The sequence below is a fragment of the Cherax quadricarinatus genome, chromosome 46 (assembly GCF_038502225.1).
Source record: "Cherax quadricarinatus isolate ZL_2023a chromosome 46, ASM3850222v1, whole genome shotgun sequence".
In the NCBI taxonomy this organism is placed as follows: Eukaryota; Metazoa; Arthropoda; class Malacostraca; order Decapoda; family Parastacidae; genus Cherax; species Cherax quadricarinatus.
Window position 1 is genome coordinate 17,603,740 of NC_091337.1, and position 20,969 is coordinate 17,624,708.

Here is a 20,969-nt window from a genome sequence, read left to right on the forward strand (position 1 = left end):
AACCACACATGTTGACACACTACCTATGACACTCCAGCTCTTCAGTCTAAGTCACACTTTAGCTATATTATCATAAGTTAAATCTACCCAATTTTTCATTGTGTACCTGCTACATTTCAGTCCTCGAAACCACTGTAAAAATTTATACTGCTGTCTTTAAAAATCTCACCACTACTGGCCACACAGAATATATATACTAGGATGTGCATCACTTATTGTATATATACACACAGATAGTGTATTTTAATTCTTCTTTCAGAGAATAAAGTATTCCTGGCAGAGGGTGAGAAAGTTGTGTGCAGCCTTCCTACAAGCACATAAACACAGTCACATAAATACAGTTACATAAATTATCATACATAGAAGCATATGTGTAAATTGATTACCTATTAAAACCCAAAAAAGTCACAGTGACTTATTTCCACTGAGGGTCCTTTATGACCCCTCGCGCAGTCGATAGTCTTTAAACCCAACCAACCATTAATCTAGCAAAATTATAAACACCGAAATGTGTATATCAGACTGCATATACACTGTAAGTCTACCTTAATTCCTATTTTGGAGATTAAAGTATTCTTGACTGGCGGTGGAAAATTAACATACTGTGTTAGTGATGCTTGTCTGGTCGTGTCTCTTTAAACCAGACAAACCAAGCAACTAATTTTATCACAAAAGAGATGAGAGCTAAGCAGAGCTATCAGATGGTAGAACAAGCCAAGCAGAGCTGTCAGAATGTAGAACAAGTCAAGCAGAGCTATCAGATGGTAGAACAAGCCAAGCAGAGCTGTCAGAATGTAGAACAAGTCAAGCAGAGCTATCAGATGGTAGAACAAGCCAAGCAGAGCTGTCAGGTGGAAGAATAAACCAAGAAGAGCTGTCAGATGGAAGAACAAGCCAAGCAGAGATGTCAGATGGTAGAACAAGTCAAGCAGAGCTGTCATATGGAAGAACAAGTCAAGCAGAGCTGTCAGATTGTAGAACAAGCCAAGCAGAGCTGTCAGATGGTAGAACAAGTCAAGCAGAGCTGTCAGATGGTAGAACAAGCCAAGCAGAGCTGTCAGATGGTAGAACAAGCCAAACAGAGCTGTCAGATGGTAGAACAAGCCAAGCAGAGCTGTCACATGGTAGAACAAGCCAAGCAGAGCTGTCAGATTGTAGAACAAGCCAAGCAGAGCTGTCATATGGAAGAACAAGTCAAGCAGAGCTGTCAGATTGTAGAACAAGCCAAGCAGAGCTGTCAGATGGTAGAACAAGCCAAGCAGAGCTGTCAGATGGTAGAACAAGCCAAGCAGAGCTGTCAGATTGTAGAACAAGCCAAGCAGAGCTGTCAGATTGTAGAACAAGCCAAGCAGAGCTGTCAGATGGTAGAACAAGCCAAGCAGAGCTGTCAGATGAAAGAACAAGCTTACTCACTTTCCTGAACACAAAAACCTATCTTCCGTCACTGCTCAAGATAGTGTATTCAGAACGCTTGGAGACGCTGCCAGTAGTTCTGATGTTTTATTGATGCTGTGCGGGCAATGAATGGTCTCTGGGTATTTTATAGCCGGAGTGTCTGGCTCTGTCTTGAATGATCAAATGCTCACAACAACAAAAGTGTTTTGAGAGTACCAACACTGTTGTTATCTCTTGTTTTGTAAAGCTCTTATAGCCCGGCACGCTATTTTCTTGGCCTTGGCTACATTTGCTTTTACTGTATTCATCAGTTATTAGCTTAATATTATGATCATTATTGTTCATTAGGAATTAAACTTGTAGGGGTCCTACGGCTCCTTAAGAATGATAGGTACCCAGGCTCGCTCCGAGCCTGGGTACCTACTGGAGGGATACCTCCAGTTCCTTGAAACATGAAACTTTCGCCAGAATCAAGGCATCAAGACCTTGATCTTTGTTATTTTCTATCTGGTATACCTGGAGTTTACCTGGAGAGAGTTTCGGGGGTCAACGCTCCCGCGGCCCGGTCTGTGACCAGGCCTCCTGGTGGATCAGCCCCTGATCAACCAGGCTGTTGCTGCTGGCTGCACGCAAACCAACGTACGAGCCACAGCCCGGCTGATCAGGAACTGACTTTAGGTGCTTGTCCAGTGCCAGCTTGAAGACTGCCAGGGGTCTGTTGGTAATCCCCCTTATGTGTGCTGGGAGGCAGTTGAACAGTTTCGGGCCCCTGACACTTATTGTATGGTCTCTTAACGTGCTAGTGACACCCCTGCTTTTCATTGGGGGGATGGTGCATCGTCTGCCAAGTCTTTTGCTTTCGTAGTGAGTGATTTTCGTGTGCAAGTTCGGTACTAATCCCTCTAGGATTTTCCAGGTGTATATAATCATGTATCTCTCCCTCCTGCGTTCCAGGGAATACAGGTTTAGAAACCTCAAGCGCTCCCAGTAATTGAGGTGTTTTATCTCCGTTATGCGCGCCGTGAAAGTTCTCTGTACATTTTCTAGGTCGGCAATTTCACCTGCCTTGAAAGGTGCTGTTAGAGTGCAGCAATATTCCAGCCTAGATAGAACAAGTGACCTGAAGAGTGTCATCATGGGCTTGGCCTCCCTAGTTTTAAAGGTTCTCATTATCCATCCTGTCATTTTTCTAGCAGATGAGATTGATACAATGTTATGGTCCTTGAAGGTGAGATCCTCCGACATAATCACTCCCAGGTCTTCGACGTTGGTGTTTCGCTCTATTTTGTGGCCAGAATTTGTTTTGTACTCTGATGAAGATTTAATTTCCTCATGTTTACCATATCTGAGTAATTGAAATTTCTCATCGTTGAACTTCATATTGTTTTCCGCAGCCCACTGAAAGATTTGGTTGATGTCCGCCTGGAGCCTTGCAGTGTCTGCAATGGAAGACACTGTCATGCAGATTCGGGTGTCATCTGCAAAGGAAGACACGGTGCTGTGGCTGACATCCTTGTCTATGTCGGATATGAGGATGAGGAACAAGATGGGAGCTAGTACTGTGCCTTGTGGAACAGAGCTTTTCACCGTAGCTGCCTCGGACTTTACTCTGTTGACGACTACTCTCTGTGTTCTGTTAGTGAGGAAATTATAGATCCATCGACCGACTTTTCCTGTTATTCCTTTAGCACGCATTTTGTGCGCTATTACGCCATGGTCACACTTGTCGAAGGCTTTTGCAAAGTCTGTATATATTACATCTGCATTCTTTTTGTCTTCTAGTGCATTTAGGACCTTGTCGTAGTGATCCAATAGTTGAGACAGACAGGAGCGACCTGTTCTAAACCCATGTTGCCCTGGGTTGTGTAACTGATGGGTTTCTAGATGGGTGGTGATCTTGCTTCTTAGGACCCTTTCAAAGATTTTTATGATATGGGATGTTAGTGCTATTGGTCTGTAGTTCTTTGCTGTTGCTTTACTGCCCCCTTTGTGGAGTGGGGCTATGTCTGTTGTTTTTAGTAACTGAGGGACGACCCCCGTGTCCATGCTCCCTCTCCATAGGATGGAAAAGGCTCGTGATAGGGGCTTCTTGCAGTTCTTGATGAACACAGAGTTCCATGAGTCTGGCCCTGGGGCAGAGTGCATGGGCATGTCATTTATCGCCTGTTCGAAGTCATTTGGCGTCAGGATAACATCGGATAGGCTTGTGTTAATCAGATTTTGTGACTCTCTCATAAAAAATTCATTTTGATCTTCGACTCTCAGTCTGGTTAGCGGCTTGCTAAAAACTGAGTCATATTGGGACTTGAGTAGCTCACTCATTTCCTTGCTGTCATCTGTGTAGGACCCATCTTGTTTAAGTAGGGGCCCAATACTGGATTTTGATTTGGCATAGGAGAAGAAATACTTTGGGTTTCTTTCGATTTCATTTATGGCTTTTAGTTCTTCCCGCGATTCCTGACTCCTAAAGGATTCTTTTAGCTTAAGTTCGATGCTTGCTATTTTTCTGACCAGTGTCTCCCTACGCATTTCAGATATATTGGCCTCTTTTAGCCGCTCTGTTATTCTTTTCCGTCGCCTGTAAAGGGAGCGCCTGTCTCTTTCTATTTTACATCTACTCCTCCTTTTTCTTAGAGGAATAAGCCTTGTGCATACATCGAGTGCCACCGAGTTAATCTGTTCTAGGCATAAGTTTGGGTCTGTGTTGCTTAGTGTATCTTCCCAGCTTATATCGGTTAGGACTTGGTTTACTTGGTCCCAATTTATGTTTTTGTTATTGAAGTTGAATTTGGTGAGTGCTCCCTCGTGACTAGTCTCATTTTGTCGGTCTGGGGCTCCACGCATACATGTCTGAACCTCAATTATGTTGTGATCTGAGTATATTGTTTTTGATATGGTGACATTTCTTATCAGATCATCATTGTTAGTGAAGATGAGGTCTAGTGTATTCTCCAGTCTAGTAGGCTCTATTATTTGCTGGTTTAAATTGAATATTGTGCAGAGATTTAAAAGCTCGTGTGAGTGTGAGTTTTCATCAGAGCTGCCTCCTGGTGTTATTACTGCAACAATATTATTTGCTATATTCCTCCATTTTAGGTGCCTTAAGTTGAAATCCCCCAGAAGCAAGATGTTGGGTGCAGGAGCTGGAAGATTTTCCAGACAGTGGTCAATTTTTAACAGCTGTTCCTGGAATTGCTGGGATGTTGCATCCGGAGGCTTGTAGACTACCACAATGACTAGGTTTTGGTTCTCGACCTTTACTGCTAAAACTTCCACTACATCATTTGAGGCATTAAGCAGTTCTGTGCAAACAAGTGACTCTGCAATGTACAGGCCAACCCCCCCCCCCCCCTTTTGCCTGTTCACTCTGTCACATCTGTATAGGTTGTAACCTGGGATCCATATTTCGTTGTCCAAGTGATCCTTTATGTGGGTCTCAGTGAAAGCCGCGAACATTGCCTTTGCCTCTGCAAGCAGTCCACGGATGAAAGGTATTTTGTTGTTTGTTGCTGGCTTTAGACCCTGTATATTTGCAAAGAAGAATGTTATCGGACTGGTGGTATTGTTGGTACTGGGGGGGGGATTTTTTTTCCGGCATTAGTATCTGTATCTTTTGGTTTGGAGTGGAGGCCATCGACTGTGGTTCCACTCCAGGAATGACTGGATTTGGTGTACGATTTCTGCCATTTCCTGCCAGTTTTTTTTCCTTCCTGGCACTAAAAAACCTCTCCCTCTTGAGTGGCTGTGGCTACCCAGGTTTTCCCATGGCCTGGATGTTTTGTATCTTTTTGTCCCCTTTAGATGGTATGCCTGGCAATTTAAGTTATAGCACAGTCTTTCCTGTACTGAAGAGGTACACATTTCAGGGTGAAAAAGCTTACAGGAAGGGAGTTTGCATTTTCCTGTTGTCATATGGGCATGGCATTTTCTAGGGTGGTCATAGTTGCATGTCCCATCTGTTTTTCCAGATTTCCCATGCCAGCAGATACCAAGTGCATAGTATGTGCACAGGCTTGGTTTCGGCTTGCCTTGGGTTTCTGTGACTGTATTCCCTGTTGGTGCATGTTTCCCTGTCTTACTTCTATCCTCCCTAGCACCAACAATGGAGCTCCCACCAGTTGTTTTTGGTAATATATCCTCATTATTGCTAGTGGAGTCCTCTTGTTTGCTATTTCCTGCGGTATTTCTAGTTTGCAATATTGGTTTTATCTTATCTTTGACTACACTTGTTTCCCTACTATGGCTCCTGTCCCCTAAGAGGTCATTTATATGTATTCCTTCCTGCGTATAATTCCCGACTACCTGGACAAAATCTCCAGCTTCACCATTACTGTCTCCCAGGACAGTATCTCCAGCTTCACCATTACTGTCTCCCAGGACAGTATCTCCAGCTTCACCATTTCTGTCTCCCAGGACAGTATCTCCAGCTTCACCATTTCTGTCTCCCAAGACAGCACCTCCAGCTTCACCATTACTGTCTCCCAGGACAGCACTATCAGCCCCACATTTACTGACTACCAGGACATCACCTCCAGCCTTACAGTTTCTGACTACATGGCCAGTATCAAGGGCAGTACCATTCAGCCCAGACTTTTTATGTTCCCATCTGTTGTAGAAAGCTTCCAGGTTTTCTATGAAAGCAGCTTTGATGTTGTCCTCTTTTAATACCCTTGTGATTTTAGTCCACAGATTTTCCTCATTTGGGCATACCCAAAAACACTTCTCTGTTTTAATACTGCTTGTAGCTAGTTCTTGAATATCTGCACAAGGGGCGTGACACCAATTTCCACAAAAATGACAATTTATCCATGTGGAAGCCCGTTTGTTTGACTGACCACAGACTACACACAGCTTCATAATGATTTGAATGGTTGATTTACTGCAATTCTACTAGCAACCTCTTGAATATTATATTAATAACCTTAAATGAAGCTCTAGCTATTTGTATTTCTGTTTCTAACTCTTTTTGTATATTGGACATATATATATGTATATATATATATATATATATATATATATATATATATATATATATATATATATATATATATATATATATATATATATATATATATATATATATATATATATATATATAAGGTCTGCCTTGGCTTTATATCTTGAATGTCACCTTAAAATTTGTGTTTTCCTGTGCACTGAAGTTATTTTGTCCTCCGCCTGTGAAGTTATTCCTTCCTGGGAGCCACCTGGGTCACTACAATGGGGAAAGGAAGTTAAGTGTACTGAAGACAGGGTAGAGTAGCTATAATTTCTTGTATCAAGAATCCTTCACCAGTATCAAGGCACCTTTCTCCATGGTTTGTGAAGGGAGTGTTATGTTGGCAGACTGAAGGCCTCTCTGATCTCCGTACCCCTCATGGAAGGTTCCTTGATGTTGGTGAGGGGCTCTTGATTTAGGGAATTGGATCTGTGCTCCAGTTCCCCGAATTAAGCCTGAATGCCTTCCACATCCCCCCTCCCCTGGGCGCTGTATAATCCTACGGGTTTAGCGCTTCCCCCTTGATTATAATAATAATAATCTGATCTCCGTAGAGCACCCAGTCCCCATATTGAGCCCTCCATGTTGAGTGAGTGCTCAGTTGAGTCTTTGGAACTGTGTATGGGCTAATTTTCTTCTTCTGCAATTATTTCTTTCTGTACTATCTCCTGATTTTATTTTTTTTTCAATTAACTTCTTCTCGTTTACCTTAGTTTACCTCTCTAACTATATGATGACTGACATTTTCTGTATTGGTGTGTGTTTGATGGTAGACTCTGTTAATGTTGAGGCATAATGAGGTTTTGTCGTAAGGAACGGCTGGTTGGGTTGTGGAGTCATTTTCCAGACGCTGCTGAACTCGCTCATTTCTCTCTTTCCCTCTGATTTTTCTCCCTCCCCACTTACTCTATCATTCAATGAGCCTATCACTCAATTAGTCTGTCGCTCAGTTAGTCTATCACTCAATCAATCTAATATTTTCCTTAGGGACTGAAGTGAATATGCACTTAGAGATGCATATACATCGATGTATACCCACAGATAATTTAATGTACATACAATTTACAGATACCTCACGATACATATTTATTCCGATACATACTTCGAAGTGTGCATTATACACAGACAGTTATTGGTATATATATTCTCTGTTCACCATGCCCTTACTTTCCTTCTCCCCTCCCCCATCAAACACTCACCTAAGCAAGAAGAGCAGCAAGCCTTGCCATGGGGTTGCAGAGGACCGTAGCAGGGGATGTGGCATTGTGTCTGGGAGACTGTTAGTACTCCTGAGAGACACTGGTAATGTTGACACCCGTCCGACCAGCGAGACCCGTGGTGGTGCCACTTGCCCTGATGTTCACAACCTGTAGCCAGGGGGAATGAAAGGGCTGTATTAATATGGTGTTTGGCGATTGTTTGATGATTGTGGTGATTAGTATCACGTCAGTCATGAAGATATTGACGCTTTTGAAGGCGATTACGATAGTACGGTTAGCATAGGCACCACTGTGACCACAAATGCAAGTTTATACAGACGAATCTCCCGCCAGCGTGGCCGTGAGTAATCAGAATAATATTTATAGTAACATTGATAATTATTGTGATAATGACGATTATGATGACTTTTTTTTTTTACCACTGACCGTCTCCCACATACGTAATGACCAAAAAAAAAAAGAACAAATATTCATTATCATTCACTCAATAGTTTTCTTGCCAGAAATGATCAGAGAGCACAATTAGGTTGAGCCTACGAGCTAAAACTCCCCACCACTGCTTCAGAGTGCCGGTACTGACCTACACGCCACTTTACCAGTCCTTCCCATCTACAAATAAACATAAATTTGCCCCACAGGCCTATGTTAAAGGGCCTGGACCATTGAAATCGAGCCGGTTTCTTTTATTAGTATATTTTCATTACGTAATTTGCCAGATTTCCTTGTCAGACTTAAATTAGTCACCTTGGTTAACCCAAAGTGCCCAAGAGGAGAGTATCGTGCGTTTGTGAGCTCTGGTGTCGTACCCTTAACCCTTTAGATCTTCCTTTAGCTACTAGGTTAAGCCCTGGTACTATCTCTACCATTCATAACCTTCCTCTCACCAATCTATTCTTCCTTGATCCCCACTTCCACGCTCACCCCACCATGGTCTTACCTAAACTTTCTTGTCTTGTCTACCTGCCTAGACCAACTCGCCTCCATACAAGCTGCCGTCACATGCCCTTCATCAGTGCTCAGCTGCTGGGTTCAGCTCGGCTGCTTTCTCTCACTCTCAAGTCATTCCTCTCACTAACCTACTCTAAAACCTGTCCTATCTTCCAGGATCGTACAAAAAGTTCAATTATATGCATAATCTGTATTCGTATGACACCCCCAGGGCTTGAGTCTGGTCAACCATTTTCTTTGAACACCTTCATAAATGTTACATTGTTCATCAACATCACGTCAAATCCTACAAGGCACTCATCTCTAGTCACTCATATCTAACATGTTCACACAAGTCTGCTGGATGCGCAAGTCCTTCCTACTTAAAAACTTCAGGCTCTCCCTCCAGCTCTTCCTAGAGTGACCCCCTTCACTTTCCTTCCATCAAATTTATGCAACCTGTTGTTTATCCTCTTCTGCTCTATTCTTTCAAAATTCCAAGACCATCTCGACAACTATTCCTCAGTCCTCCGAATTATACTTTTCCTAATCCCCTGCGATTTCTCTGCTTAATATTCACATCAACTATTGCTCCGCAACATGGCATCTACTCTGCCTCTGTCCTCCTTCATGCTGCAGTATTTAAAGCCAATCTTCTCACACCCGTACAATAGTGCTGGTATCATTATTCTCCGATATGTTGTCCTTGTGATCTCCAATGAGAAATTTCTTTCAAGTGGTGCCTCAACACTTCACTTACCAGTTTCCCTCGTTTATTCTATGGTTCTCCTTCATTTTTCAGTGCTATCTGCTGACGTATTCACTCCTAAATATCTAAATACCTTCACTTCATTTACAATTCCACCAGTTTCATGCCTAATCTTTCACTGCAGAAACATTTGCTACCCTCATCACTTTGCTCTTTTCTGTGTTTACATTTAATTTCCTTCTTTTACACACCATCCCAAACTCCTCCACCAACCTTTGAAAACTTTCTTCAGAATCTTTCAGAACAGAACTGTGTCACGAGCAAAGTGCATCTGTTACATTTCCTTTCTATGAGATTCATTGTCTATTAATCCCACACCTCTTCCCACCACCCCAGCATTCACTATTAAGCAACCATGGTTATATTGCATATCCCTGTCTAATACTTACTTTTTCTAAGAAACAGTCCATCTCTCTTTCCCCTACATGTCCTACCCTAAGCCTCATTGCCCACGTGAAAACTCCTTCCTTTTAGTAACTAACTTATTCCATACATTTGGAACTTTTGCCAGTGTTCCTCTGTCCGCTCTATCACACGATTTTTTTCATAAATTCGTAAAAGGACAAGCAGTTTCTGGCCATTATCTATTTTTTTTCTTATCTACTTATATACATAAGCTTACATTTTTTTTTGTACTTCACCTCCCTCTTTACCTCATCATTCCACCAATCATTCCTCTTCCCATTAGCACCCACCCTTGTACAACTTCAAACTTTGGCTGCCAACTCTAGCAAGGCATTTGTAATTCTACTGCATACTTCCTCGACCTCCTCACTGAATGTACTCTTTCAATCCCTTCATTCTTATATCTTCTTACATCTCCCATTGTCACCTTTAGCTCATTTACTTTACCCACATTTCTTACCCACTGACGCCATCATCCTTGCATTATTTCTGCTTCCAGCTCTTACTGTAGCTACCAATAAACAATGACTTCATTAGTCTGTCCAAAAGCATGCACATCTAAAGGTCTGCCCATCAACTTTTTATCCACAAAAAAAAAGTAAAAATTGAGAAAGTGCTAAAGTAATAATCAAGTGCTAGAGTTGGAATGGGATGTCTTAGAGTAATGTGGAATTGTAATGAAGTGAGTGCAGACGTGGTGAGGATACACTCTAGTATGCTCGATAAGAAGTGCTTGAGGAAACTCTCGCAAACGCACTCGATAACAATGTTAGCGGAAATACACTCTAACAGATCTAATAACAATCCAAGAGGAAACTCATCCTAATAGGTCTGATAAAAGACAATAGTATGAAGGCAGACTTACCCTTGCAGATAGGACAACACTTCAGGGAGACTCACCCTTGCATATCTGACAACAGTGTTTGTCTACAGTGATCTTCCAGTAGCAACCTTCAAGACTAGGACAAGGCTTTCTATTACACACGACGATCTTGTTCTGCCGGAGAGAAACAGAAGAACTGTTAGTTTCACATCTTTATTATGCATCACATATCCATCCTATGGGCGGTAGCCAAAGGATTACAGATGCACATAATAGGTCCAGGGACTGGGCCGCAAAATACTGGTAGCTGAACAAGTTACAGTGATAATAAACCATTTACATGCTTATATCCTGTCACAATCGTAGTGAGTTATTTATGCATACATTAAGAAGAGTTGGTATACATGAAAATGTACTTGCGCGTGAGCACACGCACACACACACACACACACACACACACACACACACACACACACACACACACACACACACACACACACACACACATACACAGCGACAATACAAAAATGGCATATCATCGAGAGTCAAGTCTGACCCGAACCTGCTTTATAGCCACGTCAGGAGGGAAACAACAGTCAAGGACCAAGTAATCAGGCTGAGGAAGAAAGGTAGAAAGTTCACAAGAAACGACCAAGAAGTATGTGAGGTGCTCAACATAACATTTAAAGAAGTATTTACAGTGGAGACAGGAAGGACTCCAAGAAGTTAGAATAGGGAGGTACACCAACAAGGAATACACCAACAAGTGCTGGATGAATTACACACAAAGGAGGAGGAGGAGGTGAAGAAGCTGCTATGTGAACTTGATACCTCAAAGGCGGTGGGACCAGACAACATCTCTCCGTGGGTCCTTAGAGAGGGAGCAGAGATGCTCTGTGTGCCACTAACAAAAATCTTCAACACATCCATTGAAACTGGGCAACTACCTGAGGTATGAAAGATAGCAAATGCAGTCCCAGATTTTAAGAAAGGAGACAGACACGAGGCACTAAACTACAGACCAGTGTCACTGACGTGTATAGTATGCAAAGTCATGGAGATTATCAGGAGGAGAGTGGTGGAGCACCTAGAAAGAAACAAGCTTATAATCGACAACCGGCACGGTTTCAGGGAGGGAAAATCCTGTTTCAAAAACCTACTGGAGTTTTATGACAAGGTAACGGAAGTCAGACAAGAGAGAGAGAGAGAGAGAGAGAGAGAGAGAGAGGGGTGGATAGACTGCATTTTCTTGGACTGCAAGAAGGCCTTCGACACAGTTCCTTACAAGAGGTTAATGCAAAAGCTAGAGGATCAGACATGCATAACAGGAAAGGCACTGCAATGGATCAGAGAATATCTGACAGGGAGGCAACAACGAGTCATGGTACGTGACGAGGTGTCAGAGAAGGCGCCTGTGACTAGCGAGGTGAATGACATAATGGAAGGGATAGACTCAGAAGTGTCCCTGTTTGCAGATGATGTGACGTTAATGAGGAGAATTAAATCGGATGAGGATCAGGCAGGAATACAAAGAGACCTGAACAGACTGGACGCGTGGTCCAGCAACTGGCTCCTAGACTTTAACTCCGCCAAATGCAAAGTCATGAAGATCGGGGAAGGGCAAAGAAGACCGCAGACAGAGTATAGTCTAGGTGGGCAAAGACTGTAAACCTCACTCAAGGAAAAAAGATCTTGGGGTTAGTATAATACCGAGCACATCTCTTGAGGCGTACATCAACCAGATAACTGCTGCACCATATGGGTGTCTGGAAAATCTGAGAATAGCGTTCCGATACCTTAGTAAGGAATCGTTCAAGACACTGTATACCGTGTACATCAGGCCCATACTGAAGTATGCAGCACCAGTTTGGAACCCACACCTGGTCAAGCACGTCAAGAAATTAGAGAAAGTGCAAAGTTTGCAACAAGACTAGACCCAGAGCTAAGGAAAATGTCCTACGATGAAAGGTTAAGGAATATCGGCCTGACGACACTAGAGGACAGGAGGGTTAGGGGGGACATGATAACGACATATAAAATACTGCGTGGAATTGACAAGGTGGACAAAGACAGGATGTTCCAGAAATGGGACACAGAAACAAGGGGTCACAATTGGAAGTTGAAGACTCCGATGAGTCAAAGGGATGTTAGGAAGTATTTCTTCAGTCATAGAGGCGTCAGGAAGTGAAATAGCCTAGAAAGTGACATAGTGGAGGCAAGAACCATACATAGTTTTAAGACGACGTACGATAAAACACATGGAGCAGGGAGTGAGAGGACCAAGTAACGATCAGTGAAGAGGTGGGGCCAGGAGCTATGAATCGACCCCTGCAACCACAAATAGGTGAGTACACTCTGGAACCACACGTCAGGAAGTCTGAAACTTGAGTATTTGTTCTCAGACCTGTAAAGTTTAATCGTTTTCCTGGTAGAGCTGCTATACTCCGTACCTGGCTAGAACTGTGAGTCCACTTACATATAGGTGGGTAGTCCTCTACACTTACACATGTGTAGGCAGCACTGTGTGCTCACACCATCCTCCAACATTCGGATAAGTTATTTCAAACAAATTATCAGCTTGCTAGACCGTCTTCATGGTCACTGTGACGGAAGGCCACTGTGACGGAAGACTACTGTGACTGAAGGTCCCTGTGTCAGTAATATGTGCTCACAAAGATCTGAGAGTAATGACTTCTGCCACTCGGTAGCTTCACCTTTTAATACAGTGCAATACGCGTCTTAACGTTCATCATCTACGCAAGTGTTACTGAGGATACATGACACTTGTTCACTACCAGTCAATAATACTTTAATCCCTGAATTCAAGCTGGATTAATATAAGCTTTCAACGTATATACACAGAGACAAACACTTCTCAGTGTATCCCTTGACATTTTCTCTCAGAATCGATGTTTTCTGTTATACACAGAAAACGAGATCAAAGCTTGTAACAACTACAGTATTGTGCCTGTAAATTCAATCCAAATATCTTTTAAAAGTAAATCGCGTCAGGTGACTATCTTACACAGATGTTAATATTTTCTGGTGCAACGAGAATTATTCTTTGGGTCGCTCCTGGGGGGAATTTAATTGAAATTTTTTAACGTTTTTTTTTATAGCGATGTTTTACATAATATTTCTTGATTTCAATGTATGTATTTCTGTTTAATTTTGTAAATAAGAATGTATCCTTTATGTTCAGTTCCGCAGGAAGACGGTCTTCGGTGTTTCACAGCACTGATAATGGAAAGCGAATTCTCCGAAACGTCTGAATCAGAGAAGCATTATTATTATTTATTATTATTAAAGATTCGCCGGTATTCTCCCGGCCCGGGCCTTTTCCAAGTGGTGGCCCGGCCTTGGCTCCCTCTTTAGGGAGTGTCTGAGACCTAAGTCTCTCATGGGAGGAGGCACAAGTACCAACTGTCCCCAACTGTCCCCAGGCCTAGGCACAAGCTAGGCCTCTCTGGTCTGCCATCCCCGCCTCAAGGGGGCAAATGGGAATGACAGTCTTATGAGCTAAAGGCTCGGGCTCAGGCACCTACCCTACCCTAGAAGGGCTGGGCATGGTGTCGTCGATCTCAGAGAAGCAGTCTCAGCTGCCTTAACTTAAATACTATACACAGAGTAATTTACACCCCCGTCAAGTTATTTTATTTGACCTGCAAAATTTGCAATACTTCGCCGCCATCAGAGACACCATAGTGTCATTACCAGTATAATCATCTTTAGTTACGAAATAGATAATGAATACTCCACAAGCATCACTAGAACGACTAACTATAAAAAATACAACCGGGTCTTTGTTTTGCAGTTTGTCGTTTTTTTTTTATGTATCTTATGCCCAGCTTATCCAGACGACACTTCTGCCCTTCAGTCTTCGTTATACAAGACAGATCTAGAGGACTGTCAGCTGCCCAGCAGTTCTGATCAGCACCAACATATGTCAGATAGTAATAATAATCTTTATTTCTATAAGTACATGTACATGGTATACATAAGAACATAAGAACATAAGAACGAAGGAACACTGCAGAAGGCCTACTGGCCCATGCGAGGCAGGTCCAAGTCCCTACCGGCTTAAGCCAATGCACCCAACCTAGTCAGGTCAGGTCACATTGACTCAAGGGAGGAACACGGCAACCGACCCGTTAGCACAAGCTATCAGGTCTAACTCACACCCACCCACATCTACTCATGTATTTATCCAACCTATTTTTAAAGCTACACAACGTTCTGGCCTCTATAACGGTACTTGGGAGTTTGTTCCACTCATCCACAACTCTATTACCAAACCAGTACTTTCCTATATCCCTCCTGAATCTGAATTTTTCCAACTTAAAACCATTGCTGCGAGTCCTGTCTAGGCTAGATATTATCAGCACACTATTTACATCCCCTTTATTTATTCCTGTCTTCCACTTATAAACCTCAATCATATCCCCCCTAATTCTACGTCTTTCTAGAGAGTGCAGTTTCAGGGCCCTTAGTCTATCCTCATAGGGAAGGTTTCTGATACATGGGATCATCTTTGTCATCCTCCTTTGTACATTTTCCAGAGAATTTATATCCATTCTGTAATACGGTGACCAAAACTGTGCAGCATAATCTAAATGAGGCCTAACCAAGGATGTATAGAGTTGAAGAACAACCTGAGGACTCCTATTATTTATGCTTCTTGATATGAAGCCAAGGATTCTATTAGCTTTATTGCGAACACTTATGCACTGTTGTCTTGGTTTCAGATTACTGCTAACCAGAACTCCTAAATCTTTTTCGCAATCCGTAATATTAAGATCTACATTATTTAGTTTATATGTGGCATGGTTATTGTCCTGTCCAACATTTAGAACTTTGCATTTGTCTATATTAAACTGCATCTGCCACTTCTCCGACCACTGCATCAGTCTATTCAAATCTTCCTGGAGTGCTCGAATGTCCTCGTCAGAATGAATTCGACGGCCTATTTTGGTGTCATCGGCAAACTTGCCGATGTCGCTCTTTATGCCCTCATCTATGTCGTTTATGTAGATTGTGAACAGCAGGGGGCCCAACACTGACCCCTGTGGAACACCGCTCGTGACGCTTCCCCACTCTGATTTCTCCCCATTTATGCAAACTCTCTGCTGCCTATTTGTCAACCATGCCTCTATCCAGGAAAAAATTTCTCCTCCTATTCCATGTGCTTTAATTTTCCTCAATAGTCTCTGATGTGGGACCCTGTCAAAAGCCTTACTGAAGTCCATATACACAATATCATATTCGTTACCATGATCTACCTCCTCAAATACCTTAGTGAAAAAAGTTAATAAATTCGTAAGGCAGGAACGTCCCTTTGTAAAACCATGCTGAGATTCGTTGATTAATTTATGCTTTTCAAGGTGGCTACGAACTGCCTCGGCAATTATTGATTCCATAAATTTTCCCACTATGGAGGTTAGGCTTATTGGTCTATAGTTCGAAGCTAAGGACCTGTCACCTGTTTTGAAAATAGGTATCACATTTGCCATTTTCCACTTATCTGGCACCATGCCAGTTTGTAGTGATATGTTGAAAAGATTAGCCAAAGGTGTGCTAAGCTCCTCTTTACATTCCTTTAGAACCCTTGCATACAGTTCATCAGGGCCTGGGGATTTGTTAGGTTTTAATTTATCTATTTGCCTAAGGACCATGTCACTTGTGACCCTAATAGTGCACAGTTTATTATCGTCCTGTTCTACATAATTTATCATTACTGGAATATCACTGGTATCCTCCTGTGTAAAAACTGAGAGGAAGTATGTGTTAAAAATTCTACACATTTCCTTATCACTGTCAGTGAGCTGACCCGAGGAACTTTTGAGTGGGCCTATCTTGTCCCTGATCTTACTTCTGTATACCTGAAAGAATCCTTTTGGGTTAGTCTTCGATTCTCTTGCAACTTTAACCTCATAATCTCTTTTTGCTTTTCTAATTCCCTTTTTTATTTCTCTCTTTAACTGAATATATCGATTTCTTAATTGCCCCTCTCCTCTTTTGATTTGCCTATATATGCCTCTCTTTTGACCAATCAGATATTTTAATCTATTGTTCATCCATTTAGGATCATTTTTGTTTGATCTGATTTCCCTATTTGGAACATAATTTGACTGAGCAGCTAGAACTATGCCCTGGAAAGCATCATATCGGCAACCATCACCACCTACCTGACCCCTAGTCAGGTCATTCCAGTTCAGCCCACCTAAGTAATTTTTCAGTCCTATGAAATCAGCCAAGCGAAAGTCAGGGACGGAGACTTGATTGCCATTATTAGGGGAATTCCATGATATGTTAAAACTGAGTGATTTGTGATCACTCTCCCCAAGCTCATCATTAACCTCAAGATTATTAATTAGTGTTTCCCTACTGGCAAGAACCAAGTCAAGGAGGTTATTTCCCCTAGTTGGCTCTGTCACAAACTGTTTTAAAAAACAATCCTGGATCGTATCAAGAAAGTCACCCGACTCTAAATTTCCTGTCAAATTGCTCCAGTCAATCTGTCTATAGTTGAAATCTCCCATTAGCACAACATTTTCGTATGTAGATGCCTTACGAATTTCGTCCCATAGAAGTTTACTGCACTCCCTATCAAGATTTGGGGCCCTGTAAATCACACCCAAAATTAGTTTTTCTCGGCCCTCGAGAAGCTGTAACCAAACAGATTCAGTGGCTGACGCTTCTAATTTAATATCTTGTCTAACACAACAATTTAAATTGTCTCTGACATACATCGCTACTCCACCACCTTTCCTGTTGACCCTGTCAGTGTGGAATAATTTATAGCCTTGTATGTGACATTCAGATGGCATCTCTCTATCTTTCAAATTGAGCCAGGTCTCTGTTATAGCAATAATATCTATGTTTCCTGCACTTGCAATTAATCTTAGCTCATCTATCTTATTTCTAACACTCCTGCTATTAGTATAGTAAACCTTAAGGGAGCTAGTCCCTTGCTGCCCTCTGCTGTCCCCCTTTGTTTTCTGACCTGTTCTATTGTCTTTATTTATAACTTCATGCTGAATGCCTTTTATACATTTACTGTTTCCAACCCTAGTGTTGCAACCTGCTTGTTTCCCACACACACCCATACCTCTATCTTCCATCAGTTTAAAATCATAGGCATTTCACCAATGGCCTTCTCAATCGAGTCTGCAAGTGCTACCACCCCTGCCCCAGAGAGATGAACCCCATCCCTTGCATACATATCATGTTTGCCATAAAAGTTGTTCCAGTTGTCAATGAATGGGATTGCAAGTTCCTTGCAGTATCTGTCTAGCCAGCAATTTACACCAATTGCCCTAGACAACCATTCATTTCCTACTCCCCTTCTAGGCAAGATGCTACATATGATTGGGATCCCTCCCTTAGACTTAATGAAATCTATAGCTGACCTGTACTTATCTAGCAGCTCTTCTCTCCTACCCTTCCCAATATCATTTCCACCAGCACTGAGACAGATAATGGGCTTGTTCCCATTACCTGACATGATATTATCCAGTCTGTTGACAATGTCCCCAACACCAGCTCCAGGGAAGCACACTCTATCTCTCATCTTCTTATTCCTATTACAAAAAGCACGGTCAACATATCTTACCTGAGAGTCACCAACCACAAGAATGCGCTTACCTTCATTAGCAGGGGCAGTAGTACCCTTACCTTCACTGGCCACTGAAGTACATTCATCCTGGAGAACAGAGAAGCGATTTCCTACCTTCAGATCTTCACTCTTAACTTTCCTTACTCTGATGCGCCTCCCATTACTGTGAACAACTCGCCACTTGTAGCAGGTGCTGGGCTGCACCTCACTGCTGGTACCCGTTGCTACCTCCCCACCTACAGCCTCCTCACAGTGAGAGACAGACTGCACCTCACTGCTAGAAGCCTCATTCCCCACATCTCCAACCACCTCACACTCTCTCCCAGGCCCATTGAGGTGGACCTTCAGCCTCCTAATCTCCTCCTGGAGAAGCAAGACCTCCTCCTTCAACTCTCCAAACTCAGTTTTTAAAACACTGCAGAAGCAAGCCATGCTTTGTAACCGTCCACGCTAATCCCCAAAGCAGCTCAGGGTCTGTGACCTCACGTGACGACTGACCACTGAACACTGAACAAGTTTAGCTAATATTAATGACATACTATTTTATAGAAAGCCCTTTGTTATGCTGAGCATTTCGGTCAAATTAGGTCAATTTTGTCCCAGGATGCGACCCACACCAGTCGGCTAACACCCAGGTACCTATTTTACTGATAGGTGAACAGGGACAGCAAGTGTCTTTGGGAAATACGTCCTGATTCTCCATCCCTACCGGGGATCGAACCCCGGGTCTCAGTGTGTGAACTAAGTGCGGTAGCAATGGAGCTACGTGACACCCGTACAATAAGCTATCTCTGCTAGTTCACTATCTAGGTACGTTACTAGCCATCACAGCCAGTACCAACGCCATAATTTTGTATAGGGTTAAGAAGATGACTCATTCGTTTTAAAACGTTACTTTTAGCGCCACAACACAACAGAGTACACACGGGAATGATAGACAACAAAAGATTTGGATATCCACACCGAGGTTATCTGCTGAGAAGAACCAGTCACATCTACATGGATTAAGGACTATCATGTAATATTTAAGGTATTGGTCAAGGATACAGAATCAGCACTCCTTCCTCTCTCTTTCTCCCTCTCTCCTGCTATTCCCTCTGGTTACTGCCCACAAAAAAACGGGGTGGTGGGGAATGGCGGGGTGGGGGGGGGGAGGAAAATACACCACAGAAGGGAGGGGGTGGAAATGCACCACAGAAGGGAGGGGGTGGAAATACACCACAGAAGGCAGGGGGTGGAAATGCACCACAGAAGGAAAGGGGGTGGAAATACACCACAGAAGGAAGGGGGTGGAAATACACCACAGAAGGAAGGGGGTGGAAATGCACCACAGAAGGAAAGGGGGTGGAAATACACCACAGAAGGAAGGGGGTGGAAATACACCACAGAAGGGAGGGGGTGGAAATACACCACAGAAGGAAGGGGTGGAAATGCACCACAGAAGGGAGAGGATGGAAATACATGACAGAAAGGAGGGGGTGGAAATGCACCACAGAAGGAAGGGGTGGAAATACACCACAGAAGGGAGGGGATGGAAATACAAGACATCATATCGGAAAAATGGCATTAAATTTAGACCAAGAACACAAGATTATATCAGCTCATGAAAAGGCAGCTGATTCACCACCTTTGACATTTAAAGATTTACTCCTGATACACAACAGTTCACTGACAGTGAAGGATCATTATTCCTACACGATACACCATCCAGCACGCACAAACGAGTACTAAACACCGAGTAATATTTAATAGATTATGCAAAACACCCCCGAGGGGGGGGGAGTTGAAAGATAGCTCTAGGCCTTTCGTATTGCAATCAACGCATCAAGCTCCTGATGTGTTGATTGCAACATGAAAGGCCTAGCGCTATCTTTCAGCCCCCCCGGGGGGTTGTTTTCCATCTTCCATCGTTTGTTCGCGAATTTTTTGCATCTAATACATTATATCTGTGTCTGTCCTGGGGGGCATCACCCCCGCGATCCGGTCCTAGACCAGACTTCCTAAACCGGAAATGAATATTACAAGATTAAGGTTGATAACAACACACAGAGAAGCAAAGATGAGTGTATTCTGGAGAAGCAGATTATAAACCTGACTTCTCGCGAGTAGGAAGACTCGACGGGTCACATGGATACCGCAGGTATATACAGGTATACATGTAAACCGCAGGTGTACATCTTACGTGTTCATAAATCAGAGAGAAAAAGACGAGCAGTCTTGCCAGAGTGCAAAACATTTAACAAGCTTCCGTTTCAGAAGACACGGTTAAATACATTTTAAAGATATTTCCTGACGTGAATAAAGTCGTGGGAATATTTAGTTAATGCGTCCTTGAATAAGAGTAATATTTAGTAATGTTTACTATGAAATAAAACGTCTATAATAAACATTATAACGAATTAAACATTACACTTATGTTTATACCGTAAACCACTTTAAAGATTTATTACGAGAGTGTTTACTGATGTATCTGTAAGTGGAGGTGTTCACAGGTGAGGCAGCACCTGATTACGAGGTCAGGTGAGGTAGTGCCTAGTGACGAGGTCAGGTGAGGTAGTGCCTAGTGACGAGGTCAGGTGAGGTAGTACCTAGTGACGAGGTCAGGTGAGGTAGTACCTAGTGACGAGGTCAGGTGAGGTAGTACCTAGTGACGAGGTCAGGTGAGGTAGTACCTAGTGACGAGGTCAGGTGAGGTAGTACCTAGTGACGAGGTCAGGTGAGGTAGTACCTAGTGACGAGGTCAGGTGAGGCAGCACCTAGTGACGAGGTCAGGTGAGGCAGCACCTAGTGACGAGGTCAGGTGAGGCAGCACCTAG

General features: G+C 42.9%; 1 protein-coding gene across 2 annotated transcripts in view; it reads right to left on the reverse strand.

The window, feature by feature from the left end:
- LOC128696708 (BMP-binding endothelial regulator protein) overlaps positions 1-20,969 on the reverse strand; it is a 503,091-nt gene that overhangs the window by 68,380 nt on the left and 413,742 nt on the right. For both annotated transcript variants that reach the window (XM_053788079.2, XM_070094579.1), the window contains 2 exons: positions 10,616-10,712; positions 7,594-7,761 (listed from right to left, as the gene is read on the reverse strand). In XM_053788079.2, the coding sequence (XP_053644054.2) occupies positions 7,594-7,761; positions 10,616-10,712 (265 nt within the window). The remainder of the gene's footprint in view (positions 1-7,593; positions 7,762-10,615; positions 10,713-20,969) is intronic.